Source organism: Rhipicephalus microplus, chromosome X (assembly GCF_043290135.1).
Source record: "Rhipicephalus microplus isolate Deutch F79 chromosome X, USDA_Rmic, whole genome shotgun sequence".
Taxonomy (NCBI): domain Eukaryota; kingdom Metazoa; phylum Arthropoda; class Arachnida; order Ixodida; family Ixodidae; genus Rhipicephalus; species Rhipicephalus microplus.
This window is the reverse complement of record NC_134710.1, coordinates 40,328,139-40,343,109: the sequence shown is the minus strand read 5'-3', so window position 1 is coordinate 40,343,109 and position 14,971 is coordinate 40,328,139. Positions and strand designations below refer to the sequence as shown.

At 47.4% G+C, this 14,971-nt stretch overlaps 1 protein-coding gene and 1 pseudogene across 1 annotated transcript; one reads left to right on the top strand and one right to left on the bottom strand.

Moving 5' to 3' along the window:
* Positions 1 to 1,942: 1,942 nt before the first annotated feature.
* On the top strand, positions 1,943 to 3,510 carry LOC142776823 (uncharacterized; annotated as a pseudogene).
* A 5,023-nt stretch (positions 3,511 to 8,533) lies between these two features.
* LOC119176624 (adiponectin receptor protein 1) lies at positions 8,534 to 14,578 on the bottom strand. The gene has a single exon (XM_037427984.2). It carries the CDS (start codon positions 14,576 to 14,578, stop codon positions 13,115 to 13,117), a length of 1,464 nt encoding a protein of 487 aa, XP_037283881.1. The 3' UTR covers positions 8,534 to 13,114.
* Positions 14,579 to 14,971: the final 393 nt, after the last annotated feature.

Genomic DNA, 14,971 nt, shown 5'->3' with positions numbered 1-14,971 from the left:
TTTTTATCATAAAGTTCAACACATTCAAAACACGTGTTCATGATCTCGTTTCACCCCCAAGGCTTGCGTCTCATCATGAGATCGCTGCGATCGATGACAGAAGTAGACAACTCGTTAAAAGAAACTACTCTTTGCTGCGGCCTGGTCATTCAGGGACCAGTGCAACACCGAAATACTCCACGGATTAACCACTTTGCGTGCGATTCAGGACTGCCGTATTTGCTGGCGTGAATTGGGGCAAATTACCGAAGGAGCGCTCCGTGTCTCACCGAAAGGGCGAGCTAAAGGATTACAAATGAAGTCGGAGGTAGCAGTGATGGTCAAGCCAGACGCGTCGGCAACAGAGTCCGGCCCAGTGATGGGGTTAACTGGGTCACCTGGTCGTACTGCTCCGGCGTGCTTTCTCAGCGCAGTCGGCGTTCGCTCCACGCCGAACAACAAAAGCATTCAGTGGTGGGGAAGGCAAACGGGGAGGGGCAGCGGTGCTTGCGTTACCTTTGACGCTGCACGGCTCCCGCTATGGTGCATTCTGCTTTCACCCTCTGGCAATATTCGTTATAGGCCACGCACGCAAAACGCTAACGCGTAACCGCAGGACAACTCACTTCCTTCAAGAAAGAAGAGAGGAAGGAAAGGGACGAAGGTTTGAAGAGACACCCGCTCTAGGCCTTTTCTTCATGCATTATCCTTCTCTCGCTCCGCGCACCCAGCTCGGCATCCCTCGATTGCCGCTCGCCGAAGCCAGTGGACCAAAACGTAGGTTGCTCCCTCACCACGCGCCTTATCAGCGGTTGCGCGGCAGAGAAAGTGTGCACGTGTATACACACACAGCGCCCGGTTGCCATTGAGGAAAAGCGACATCGAAGCGATCCGTGGAGCCCGTGTTGGCAGTGTTACGTCACTCGCACTTTTGTCGCTGCCAGGAAAAATTGCATACGCTCAAAGCGAAAACGATCGCAGCAGATGTCTGCTGGATTTGCCCTGCCGGAAGGATGGGTTTTCTTTTTTTTTTACTGCTAATAGACACTTTTTTCTGACTCATACGTCTGTTCGAACAAAAGCCAGGGTGCCTATATAGTTTTCGCCGCTTCGAGTTTGCCTCCCTAAACCACTTCTCACTTTCCGAAACTGCGTCACACGTGCTGACCAATCAAAACGCCCTTGCACGAAATCAGTACATTGGGACCTCAGGCACATAACATCGCTCTGGTTTTTTTGGGGCGAAGCTCCTTAGGGCGTGGGCTGTGCGTCCCCTGTAGCCTGTATGTAGCCACCTCTAGTTTAGTTCTTGCAGTGTTCACTAGATGGCGGTACCGTCCCCTGTATGTAGCCACCTCTAGTTTAGTTCTTGCAGTGTTCACTAGATGGCGGTACCGTCTCCTGTATGGGGGAACTGCAGAATGGGTTTCGGAAACACAGGAGGTTGGAAGACAATCTGTTCTCACTGACACAGTGCATCGAAATAGCAGAAAAGGAACACAGGCCCCTGTGGCTAGCATTTTTGGATATCAAGGGAGCGTACGATAGCGTGGTTCAAGAGGAATTGTGGGGAATACTGGACACACTAGGCGTGGAACATGTAGTCACTAATCTTTTAAAGGGTATCTATAAAGGTAACAAGGTAGTTATAAAGTGGGAAAAACAGGTATCCAAGCCTGCAGAGGTAAAACGGGGGCTTAGGCAGGGGTGCCCCCTGTCACCCTTATTATTCACGATGTACCTACAAGGATTAGAGGCAAAATTAGAGGGAAGTGGACTGGGCTTCAACCTCTCTTTAGTCAAACAAGGAAAACTTATTGATCAGGCACTACCAGCATTAATGTACGCAGATGATATAGTGCTAATGGCCAACAACAAGGAAGATTTGCAGAGATTGATGGACATCTGCGGTAATGAGGGAGATAGGTTAGATTTTAGATTCAGTAAGGAAAAATCGGCAGTCATGATTTTCAATGACAACGAAGGTAGTGAGCTTAGGATAGAGGAGGTCACGCTAGAGGTAACAGATAAATACAAACATCTGAGGTATGGATAAGCGATTGGACCGAGTACATAAGCGAACACGAAATGTACGTAACGAATAAACGTAACAGGAAGGCAGCAGTGGTGAAAAATAGGGCACTGTGAAAAAACAGTAGGTATGACGTTGTGAGAGTTATATGGAAAGGGGTCATGGTTCCTGGGCTGACGTTCGGCAATGCGGTCTTGTGCATGAGATCAGAAGTTCAAGCAAGATTAGAAATTAAGCAACGTGGAATAGGTAGGCTTGCTTTAGGAGCTCACGGGAATACACCAAATCAGGGAGTACAAGGTGATATGGGATGGACATCATTTGAGGGCAGGGAAGCTAGCAGCAAGATAAAATTTGAGAAACGATTGAGAGAAATGGGGGAAGAGCGTTGGGCTAGGAAGGTTTTCAGCTACTTGTACATGAAGAATGTCGATACAAAATGGAGGAAGCGAACCAGGAAGTTGACTGGTAAATACTTAGAAAACAGCAGGTGGCCAAACCAAAAAGAACTATCGGTTAAGAAGAAAGTGAAGGAAACGGAGACTGACATGTGGAGAATGGGCATGATTAAGAAGTCCGCACTAGAGATCTATCGAACTTTTAAGCAGGAAATTGCCAAGGAAAGGATCTATGATAATACTCGGGGTAGTTCTCTACTGTTTGAGGCCAGGACGGGAGTACTGCGAACCAAGACATATCGGGCCAAATACGAACGGGTAGACACAGTATGCAGTGCGTGTGGAGAGGAAGAAGAAACTACCGAACACTTGATAATGTTCTGTAAAGGGCTTCACCCTATAGTTCAGGATGATGGCGCAGAGTTTTTCAAAGCACTGGGGTTTAGGGACCGGGAGGGCAAAATAAACTTTAAGCGGGTAGACTTAACCAGAAGGAGGTTATCTGATTGGTGGCTAAAGTCAAGACACGAGTGAAAATTAAACTCTTCACTGCAAAGTACGAATCCTCAAACTCACTTTTTAAGGAAAAATAAATAAATATAGTTTTTGGTTCATTAGGTGTTACGGCTTGGTGGCGCTAGCCACCGCCCGATCTAAAGGGTACAGCCATATCCATCCATCCATCCATCCATGTAGCCACCTCTCGTTTAGTTCTTGTAGTGTTTACTAGATGGTGGTACTTGTAGCTGATGATGAAAAGATGCAAGATGTTATAAACTAGAAAGCGGTACTTGTAGTTGATGAAAGACGCGAGATCTTATAAAATAGGAATGATGTCACATATGGCGCGTGTCATTGGTTGAAGGCAATCGTTCGATTTAGTGCGGCGACGTACGCTAGGGGGAGCGTTGTAATAAAATCCGTTCGCTGTTGGCGCGCGCTCGGAGTCGCCAGATGGATAAGGCTGCACAGCGGAGAGAGCGCAAGGCGGCAGCAGCGCGCGCTCGCAGACAGAATCCCGATGTGCGAGCGCGCGAGGCAAGGGACATCGCAAGCCATCCATCGTCTAAGAACAAATAAAAGTTGATTTGTGTATATACACACACAGCGTTTCTCACGTCTTTACATGATGATCGACTGGGCGAATTACACGGAAGATTCACAGTTTACCGATGAATCCCTCCGGAGCTTCGCCCATTCATCATCATTCACCCCGTGAATATGCCGTAATTTTTTTTTTTATAATTCCACGTGATGTATGGCTCTCCGTAAGCAGTCTCAACGTATACGGCACTGTTTGTTGTGCGCAGCAAAGATTCCTGCGCACTATGAAGTGTACTGTTATAGCTTTGGCGATGGTTCACAATTAGCAAGAGTAATCTCAAATAGATATGAGTATTGTAAGGTAGAGGCTTGAGATGATGTAAAGTCGATCAACTAGAAATGGAGCCAAAGTTTCGACAAGAGAACTTGTATTCCATTGGGGAGCAATGTCAGGGCTGCTTGATTGATATGTGGGGTTTAACGTCCCAAAGCCACGATTTGATTTTGAGAAACGCCATAGTGGAGGGCTCCGGAAATTTTGACCACCCGAGGTTCTTTAACGTGCATCCAAATCTGAGCACACGAGCCTACAGCATTTCCGCCTCCACTGGAATTGCAGCCGCCACAGCCAGGATTCGATCCCGCGACCGGCGGGTCAGCAACCGAGTACCTTAGCCACTAGACCACCACGGCGGGGCAATCTCAGGGCTGGCTTAAGACGTTGGCTCCAGCGACACTCCCTGTTTAGCGATTTTTCATATCTCAGCAATGCGTTACGAAGTTAGGCATAGTTTTGATGTAATGAACGTGACCGCATGAAGTTTCGTAACGTTTTCAGCGCTGCCTTGTAAGTTCAGTAACTGACAAAAAAATAACAAAACGTTGACGCCCGGAAACGGCCATTTTCATGAAATTTTAAAAGTGGAAATTTATATATTATTGCTCACTCGTTCATCACATGCATGCCAACATACATTCGGTTAATTTATAACCTTTCGTAGTCAAATGCGTCTTCCGATGGTGTCCAATATGTAAGACGTACAAGGCTTCGTATTATTTCGTATACGTAACGCAAGAAGCATATATTGAGCTCAGTTTTTAATTAGCATGTGTAGCTGGTTCACAGTTTTAGCAGGAAACATGACGTAGTGAGTCGCTTGAGGCTAATGCTGCTTATACAGTGCAACGAAGAGACGCGCGCTTACGCAGAGAAGCGTACTGAGCAATGGCTGTGAAAAATCTAATTCAGTATTGTTGTAACCATTTGTGCTTTTCAGGAGATAAGAAAAGAAAACAAAAGGACATAACGACAAGGAGCAACACTCATTATTAGTCGCGCCACAAGACGTAAAACCCTTGCCCATGCTTTTAATAGCTGTACGTTTACACGACGTACGTAGCACGGCAGGCCACTGCTTCACCTGATCTAAGGCTTTTTACCATATATGTTTGGAGGTGTTTGCTAATATGCATTTCCTTTTTGAGACGTTTTACGGCGTTTATTGCTGCGGTTCAGAACGAAGCGTTTTGAAGAACCCGAGTACCAGTGGTTCTTATAAATGTGAGCTAACATACAATATGTGAAGGAGAGTATAAGGTGATGCTATTTCTAATGATTATGATATAGATGTGAAGAAAGTAAATCGGACGAAAGAATAACTCGAAGCTGGCGGGGAACGAAACCGTAACCTTCGAACTACGTCTCCAGTGCTCTGTTAATTGAACTACACCAGCAGCCATCCGCACGTTCACTTCATAGGGTACATCTGTGCATTTCAGCCTGGCAGTGTTGGTGAGTGCCGACACCCATAGGCATTATTGTCTGTTAACACACATTATTACTGTGTCAAACAAAAAAAAAGAGCCCTTAAAGTTTCAAAGCTTTTTTATGGGATGCATATGCTTTTGTCATCAGAGATCACTTGAAGGAATCGGTATACGATCATCTTGTTTTGAAGTTAAACTGATGGCTTAGCCAAAAATTGAAAGCGTCTCTGTTTGTACTTAGCCTTAAATTGCGTTCTGCAGAGTGGTATCATCGAGGGCTCATTGTACCAACAAATATAACAAATGTAACTTGTTCACTTACCATACGTTAGCATAGGATATAAAAATGACAAAGCAAGACAACGCTTGCCAAGATTTTGTTTCTCAGTTCGGCGATGAAACGCAGTGTTATTTTTTTGGCGATGTTTACTAAATTTCGTTTTTATTAATTTTCTTGATATACGAAACCCGTAGCAACGTGGCCTATTCTGAAATCAAACAATAATTGTGCTGAAGTTTTTTTGCCAATTACGTGAAACACTACAATGTCTGATTTGCATACCGTGCCTAATAATTTTCGCAACTCAGTGCTCTGAAGTTCAACAAATGCCTTTATAAAGTTGCAGTTGATAAATCCCAAATTTTCAGTTTCCTGACCCTTTTCACGCGTTATTACGTTTTTGACATTTATTTCTTGCTGTCGTAACGTTTGTGTTATGTATGCTGCAGAAGTATTTGTGCGCTAACACCCACTCTTTATAATTATACGCATTTTTTACACGTTTTAGACGGAAACATTAAATTTTTTTTCTTCATAAGTGCAATTCTCTTTTTTTGCCTTGAGATTTGACAATGCTGCTTGTATAGATAGTGATCACCGAAGCTTCGTGAGAAGACGGACTTTTCCTTCACTGTGCCTTCTGCTTTTTCGCGGAGAGAAAAAAAAAAGAAATGAACTGCAAACCTGATGCTCCAAATATCACGCAACTACGTGATAGCTTTGGGGCTGCTTTCCGAATTGCGCACAAGGCATCGGCGATGATTTTCTATGCAAGCCAAAAGCTGATTATATTTAAAAGTGTGATTGGCTTTATCGGGCATTGAGGCGCTTGCGACCGTACATATGTCGCATAGAAAATATTTGGATGGTGTTTCTTGTTTGATTGTGTACTTATTTAAAAAAATTTAACTGTAAACAAGCGTATCCCCGCCGCGGTGGTCTAGTGGCTAAGGTACTCGGCTGCTGACCCGCAGGGCGCGGGTTCGAATCCCGGCTGCGGCGGCTGCATTTCCGATGGAGGCGGAAATGTTGTAGGCCCGTGTGCTCAGATTTGGGTGCACGTTAAAGAACCCCAGGTGGTCTAAATTTCCGGAGCCCTCCACTACGGCGTCTCTCATAATCATATAGTGGTTTTGGGACGTTAAACCCCACATATCAATCAATCAATCAACAAGCGTATTTGTAATGTTAATATATCTCACTAGATATGAGTCACTGTTATCGCCTGTCCATTAAGTTACACGGCACGTACAGATAGAATCAGACATGTCTAGCAGCGGAGCACGTGGCGCTCGACAGCGCTATTGGCCGTGGCTTGTACCTCACGTTATCTACAAGTCTTCGTTCATGCTTAAATTATAGCACTAGGACCTAGCATACAGTATAACCATATTTCCTATCGATACGGCTTCAGTCATTACATATTTCTGCAATAACCAGCAGCTGGAGCAGCCGGTTATGCGCTCCATAGACAAGTATGATTTCATCTGTACATAAATGCTCTTCAACGTTTTTATTCTGCATTCTCGCCTAGGATCTTGTCGCTTTTCTTTCAGTTTCATTTTTCCCAATCGCTTGCATTCAGCTGATATTTTGGGTTAGCCGGTGGGCTTTAGAGACAATGTCTCGCAATGCAACTTTTCCCAGTGCAATACTTTTCGCCCTTAAATCCATAACTTCGCCATTGTTCAAAAAGATGTTCCACTACACCAGTCGCGCAGCTAAGAGGAGCCGCTACGGAATAATATTATATATCTTCCTATTAGCATTGAGAGACACATTCGTCAGGGCAATAATTGTTCGTTTCGGGAGCTGCATGCAGAAAAGTTTTGGTTTAGGAAATGATGCGTTGGAGTAACTTGGCATACAATTAAAAAAAAACAAAGAACATAAAAAAAGACAAGGAGGCTCTTGATATTCTCGTGCCTGACCATTTCAGCGAGATTTCAATAATCACGCGCACACATGTTGCTTTGACAGGCTCAAACGCACTTGCCATTCGTATCAACGCACGATAAATCTGTCCAGCCCGTACACAGGTGGCCAATCAACAAACGCACGAACAAAATCATGCTTTGCTCTTTCTCTCGAGGTACTCGGATGGGCCACCCGATTACCTCAAGCGAACGGCTTGTCTAGTGTTTCCCACATACCAACACGGCGACCTCCTCGTAGCTGCACACCTACGTCAGCGACTCACGTCACAGCATCCTCTCGAATCATCTGGCAAAGCGGGAACGGCTTCACAGAATCTTCACCAGCGTGCCATTGAAGAGACGCCGTGCTGCTTTCCGTCGTTGGTATGCGCGAACGGCACTTGCCCCACGATTCTTCAGCCTGGAAGGAAGGTCTCTCGGGAGACGTCAGAAGAACCTGTGAGCCGATCGCGGGAGGAAATAAAAATAAACGGGGGGGGGGGGGGGGGGAGGGAGGGGGGTATGGGAAAAACACTTTCGACTTTCCTAAAAAAATGGCAGAGCAGTCGTCGTGGGTCAGTTTATTGATGTTGTTAACGACGTGTAAGCTAAGCCACAATGGGAGTGGCATCTGCAGTGAACAGTATACACCTTTGAGGAAGTATCACATGCAGTAATGTAACAGGTTGGTAACCTATATTTGAACGGTAAAAGCGAATCAATATATATATATATATATATATATATATATATATATATATATATATATATATATATATATATATATATATATATATATATATATATATATATATATATATATATATATATATATATATATGTATATCACTCTAAAGGCCATGCTATGAAACTTGCTTGGTTGCCTCTCATCCGCACCAATATGGTTTGCTGCTCCCTCCCTGTTTCCTCTGTGTCCATGGGCACGCGTCCTTGTGCGCGCGCGTGTGTGTATGTGTGTATGTCTGCGTTTGTGTGTGTGTGTGTGTGTGTGCAAGTGTGTGCGCATGTCAAGTAATGGTGATTTTCCGACTTTCATTTGGCCAGCTGGAAAGGTGGTATGAAATTATAATACCCACACGAAAAGACAAATACAGAGTTTGTTCTGCACTGTTTTCTTTTCTTTTTCTCCTTTTTAATTCGCTTTATTGGTCTTTCATGACGATGCATTGGACTTGAAAGTTTGTGTGACACTTCGAACGTCTCCGTGTCGAAAGAGAACGTGGCGGTGTCACCGGGGCACAGGCTGTGCGCGACAATCTTCGTGCGTAAAACACGAGGCCAGTGCGGCTCTCCATGCTCACTTTCTCTCCAAACACAATCAATCATGGGCGCTCATGTGATTTCAATGGACTAACAGACGCCCTGTACATTCTTTACATCCAAAAAAGTGGAACACCTACCTAGGATTAACAACAACGCATGATAACCCAAGCTGATCGATCATAATGTATGATGTATTTTCACACGCTCGATGTTGCATGTGATTTTTTTTCGCTTAAAATAATATCTCTTTTCGCCTCTGAAAGACAGAAACCGAGCGTGAATATGCACGGACGCACAAGTGCTTCCATATAATACATAAAGTAACCTGAACCAAATGACTTGCTCGGAACTGAAGTGATCACTGTACAAGTGATATTACTGAGGTAATTAGTTACCTGCCTGATAGCAACAAGGGAACATGTTTCGAAGTTTTTTTTTCTAAAATCCTTATTAGCAAACGTTTCCGTTTGATCAAGTCGCTTCCCCTCGTGGTATTCCGCAGAATTAACTTGATTTACACTATTTAATTATTCGATATCTTGCTCCAACGCTGATTCGGAACCAGCTGAACAAATAATTTTTATGATTCAAGTCTTATGGTTTTTTTTTTAATTTGCCGGATGTAGGAACATCTTGAAAGCTGCTGAGTAAGAAGTTCAAAATGTCCAAGTGTGCATCGCAACGTGACATTTCGAAGTAGACTACCAGCACTCGTAGCCGTGTGCAGGACGAGATAACGAGAGAGAGCAAAGGTGCTAGCTCCCGACTTGGTCTACAACTACCACGGTCGTCGTGCTCTGTGGAGCAATTCGATAATTGGTGTTTTTAAGTTAAATATCTGCCCTAGGCAGAGACAACAAAAACTCCAAATTATTGCTCGCGCACTATGAACGGCATAAAGAGGGCATGGCCATGCATGCTCTATCAAAAGAAACTGAATGTAAAAAAAAAAAAACCGGTGCTCGCTACACACATACCCTTATATGGGGGTCAACCGACTTTTTTTTCTTGGTGGTGTATTGCGGGAGCTCGAAGGATTTCGGACGACTGGACATGCAAACTGTGTTGTAAGAACTATACCTAAATACGTTTCGGAAGTGGCACCGAGATAATATCTCTGGAGTTAAGGCCTTTAAGTTGACTCTGTATTGCGGCTACAAAGCAAATAAAGGCAAGCGGTACTCTGATAGATGCAGAAAAATGTTGCAACAAATATTCATTTCTAGCAGTGTCGTCTGCAGCCCCTGGTAACAGATGGCCAGCGGCTATTCAAAGGACCTCGATAGACAGCACCTATCTATTCCTTCCTGCAGCGCTATGGATTGTAGGCAATTATTTATTTGGTGCATTTGTTTCGGCTACGATTTTATCGCAGCACTTTGTGTCGTTTGACGTTATAGCTTAAGAATATTTCGATGTGCTGCGCCAAATGGAGCTGCGTCAGCAAAGAGGTCGAGTAAAACAAAACGCGACACACTCTTTTTAAGACACAAAAGTGGCATCGTGGCACTGAAAGAACAAGTCACATTTTCTTAAAATGCGTGCCAAATGGATGTGATGGCGGTGCAATGGCGGAGAGCTTGCACTTAGCCTGATCATGTTCAAAATTTGTGCACAGCCCTCGAGGATAATCCCCATATTGTTGCTGCACTGGCGCATCTAACGGAGGCAAGAAAAGTAGAAGTTTGCAACAATGCTAACGATGTGGATTGTTATCAGCATTGCACATGCCGGCCAAGGTGAGATGCCGCTTGCCACCATGCTTTACCTCCTGCGAACCCTATAGCGCGCAGATACTCGCCAAAATCCTCACGAAGATTGGGCTCTTTAGATCCATGCACATGGCTCATGCCTGACTAGAGAATGTGAGAAGAGAGTGCAACGACGCGGTGACCTCTGGTGCCGACGCTCGAACGAAAGGCACCCCCATTGTACCATGCTCAGCTCCCGCTATGTCGCTCTACTTGTATACTGCACAGGTCGAAACTCAGTTGCTCCCCCAATGTGCTGCGACCAAAAGAACATCACTGCCCAATGGTCAGAGGTGCAGTAAACTCCGACTCCGAGTGCGTTAAACTTTGGGAAGACAGGTTTCGCATCTAAAGCGGCATACATTTGCGAACGTAGGCAACCTAAGACAGAGATGTGTACGCTTTTTCTTTTCGTCCGTTTTTCAAGAGTACGAGCTTATTCAGTAGTACGAGCAAGCCACTGGCCTGTGTTTTGCATGAGTGCACGCCAGACTTTTTACACGCCCAAACACCAACAAAAACTAACAAAACGCATGAAGAAAAAAATAACAAATAAACGGATAGGCATGCCATAGGCTAAACTATGTACAAATGAGCCATCACTTCGTGCCGGTAGGCCGAACCACTACGTGTGGCTCCTTGATTGAAAGAGAAGGGCGTGGAGCGCAAATTGAAGCGTGGTCATAGAGTGTAGCCCTTATAACTCGATAACGCAACGCACCACCGTAACCCTCGGGGCACGATTGTTGCACAACACACGTGAAGCACCTTTATTGTTGTCTATATCGCATTTTCATTGTGGTTCTTGCATTAGTGGAATGGTTGGCTTCAAGGATAGTGTACCGAAAAGCGAATATCTAGAATACTTTTCGCTTTTCTTTACTACAATAACTTTTTTTTCACTTTTTCAGCGGCTATATTGCTGCGCGTCATCTTTGAAAAAGTATTCGTTCGGACAGCGCGCTCAGCGCACCATTGACAAACCAAGAGGCACCATTACTCTATGAGGAATAATTGCAAGAGATCACTACGGCTACGGTGTGGAATAAGCGACGCCATGTGGTTCCTGGCTTGGCGAGAATCTATGCCTATATGCGTAACCTGACGGCAAGATGTTATGCTCGCCATAGACGGACATATATCGATATCTCACCTTCGTTGTTTTGATAAAAAAATAGGAGGTGAAAGACCTAGACGAAGGACACGCTACCCCACATTGTAGAACTATCTGTCTTCTGCGCGCGTTTCGGGTCGTCCCTTTAGGGAAAAAAAGCGTGCCTTTTCGCAGCGAGTAGCACTGAGGGAGCCTGTTAGCGTACTCTGCTGCATTCAGAGCCGCAAGTCGACAAATGAGCTGTCCCAGGCCTTTCTCTGGATATGGGCTTATAGTGGGAAATCGCTAGAGAGTGATATAGAGGAAAGGCGAGGTTCAAAATACTGCTAAATATTTTGTTTGCGCAGTCATTCAAAGGCGACATACTACTTTTTTTTTCATTTAGAAAGTTGCAGTTTCGAATGCGCTTGGTCAGCATACATGCAGTCACTTTCTCTCAATCACGGCCCGTTACGGGATAAAATGAAAATCTGAAGTATATATAACATTTTGTACTGTACATAGGCAGTCGGAACGCTAACTGTACAAGCGCCCGAGCGGGCAGTAAAATTGCTAGAGGGCTGATGTGAAGTGTTGCTGAGAGAGGACCGGGAAAGTGAAAGTTGCGGTTCAAGAGTTTCGCTATCGACAAAGCGCAATAAGCGGCTAAGGAATAGCTGTTGCAGTTTGCGCAGTCTGTACCCTTCGAACGCAGTCATTTTGCATAAAACAGGGCAAGTGGCAGATTGTGCAAGCAATGGTGCGAATTCTGTCCAGCGTAAGCAATCTGCGCAACCGAAGGGACGCCAGTGAGGACACGCGCACCTGTCGTCACCTTTGTTGCACATACTGTAAAGTCGCTGGTTGAAAATCAACTCAAGGGCTGGCCTGAGATGCCCGACGTCTGTGCTTGAAGATGTGACTGCCAGTTTATGTGAGATTGAAAATGCGGCCTCTAGAATTTTCGCTAAAACCTACGTCTGCTCTACGCTCTCACTTTTTTTTTGCCCCTCAGGAAAGTTTGGAATCTACTCGCGGTAGTAGAAATGCTTTGAGTTGCCGGGAGCAAACAGAACGCGACAATAGGGGCACTCAATATGCCCAGCAAGAGACACAGTAAGCCAAGTCATCTTCACGGCACTGTGGTTTTCGATAGCAAAAAAAAAATATTTTGTGTAGGGGCACATTGGTAGATTTGCATTCAAAAGCTCCAACGCCATGGCTCCCTGCCGGAGGCCTTCAGCGCTCAGGGTCTCGAGGGACGCTGAACGAAGAAGGGGGCCCCAGCCGAGTGTACCGGCGGATGCATAAGCGGTGGGAGCGACAGGTCTTACCGTACGAAACTGCGCAAGGTGAGAGAGCAAAGGCGTGCGAAACTGAACTCGGCGAACGGCGAGGATGCACCATCTACGCACAGTAGGGTGGGCCGGTGGCAGCGGGGAATATAAAAGTATGCAAAATAGTCCCTCTGTCTGTCCTAGTGGCGCTCTGTAGGGAAGGCCCTCCGGCACGTGTGTGAGGCATCATCGTCCCGGTATCACAGAAGCTCGCTATTGCTTGCGGGATATGGTCAGGCACGGCACTGGGCCCCGACGGGCGAGTGCCGGTAGAGCGCCATGACGCACAGGCAGCGCAGGTGGATGTATGCGCCCACGATGACGGCCAGGTGGAAGAACTGGTGGCTATGGAAGAGGATGTCGCAGCGACCCGGGAAGTAGCGCTCGGGCACTCGTAGGGCGTACAGCGCCACGCCGATTAGTGCCACCAGCGACATGGCCAGAAGCCAGCCGTACGCGAGCTCAAAGAAGGCCAGGTGAAGGCCATGCACTGCCACGAAGTGCACGCCGGGGAGTAGCGAACAGCTGATGGCCAGGCCTGTGAAGACTGAAGCGCGGAGCAGGCGAAAGTGTGGCCGGCCAAACTTCTCCCACATGGTCAGGTTGATGGTGACCACGCACAGAGCGTAGCCCAGCAGAAGGTAAAATAGCTTGGTTCGTGGCTCGCACCAGAAGAGGAAGTGGATCCAAGGCGTGAAACACCCGGCCACGATGCTCACGATGCCACAGTAGTCGAGTCGGCTGAAGAATTTGCCAATGTGCTCTGAGTGGCAGTGCATGGTGTGGTACAGCGTGGAAGTGAAGAAGCAGAGGAACACGCAGAAAAAGAAAGCTCCGAACACGGCCTGCTCCGCGAGCGGCAGGTTGTGCCGCCACAGGAAGAGTGCGCCCGTCGTAGCGAACGCCAGAGAGCCGAGCAAGTGAGACCAGATGTTGCCAGTCTCGGTGTGCACGCGGAACACTGACAGGGCACAGGCGCGGAACGACGGAAGCGGGGGCCTGTGGCCGTTGATCAGGTAGTCGTTGTCTTGCAGCCACTTGGGAAGCGCACTAAAGTGACACACGTCCCAGTGAGTGAGCGTCTTCTTGGGCTCCTCGTCGAGCCGCACCTCGACCAGGAACTTGCGGTGGGCGTCGGGCCGCCGTCCGTTGACGTCGAGCAGCGGCTCGCCAGTCCGGGCCGGGCTGGCCGCGCACGGCTGCCTGAGTCGGACAACGGGGCCGTCCGGCACGCCGGGATCCGGGGGTGGCTTCTCGGGCTCCGCATCGTCCAGCGTGTTGTCGTCCAGGAGCGCCGTGTCGGCCGCCGGCTCGGGCGGGTACAACTCGGCGGGCGAGGGCTCGGCCACCTCGGCTGTGCCGTCCGTGTTGCTGGTGAACATCGTCCGTCCCGGGTCACGGCGCGCCGACGAGTCCCGAGCGCAGCAGCTGTCGACTGTCGCTGCCGACCCGCCGGCGTTGAGAGCGAAAGCCGCCTGGTCCCTCGGGTGACCCAGATCGGCCGAGGGAAGCCGGCACGCGCTGCTGCGTTTCCGGCATTTCCTCGTGGTCCGCGCTATCGGCGGGCTCGCTCCGGCTCGCCGGCGGCTCGCCAGTCGCACATGGCCTCCGCCGGCGATCCTCTGGTCTGCCCACGTGAACCGCAGTCGGACCTCGGCGTGGCGCAAGCGCGCTGCGCGGATGACGTCACACCGCATCGTCGCGATCGATGGGGCTTGTCTTAGCGAGGCGAACACGGCACCCCCCCCCCCCCCCGGCTGGGCCACGGATTGATCCGTGGGCTTCGGCTGCGGCTCCATAGCAGAAAGGAGTGTTGGCTGCCGCCACATACAACATGTGAGCGGACGCAGACCACGCTTTGTGCAGTCATACACATGACACAAGACAGGTGAACTACCTTATGAGGGATGTGAAAAAAAAGAAGTGAATCTAATTTGCCAGACTATCTATGCTTCGCAGTATTGTTGCTATGTGGAAGCGATATGATGGTTTTCAATGTATTCAGTGTTAAAAGTATTATTTAGAAGCAAATGATTGGGAAAGTCTACGTGAACATGGCAACGTACTGTTTATATTAAGCTACGCCACTT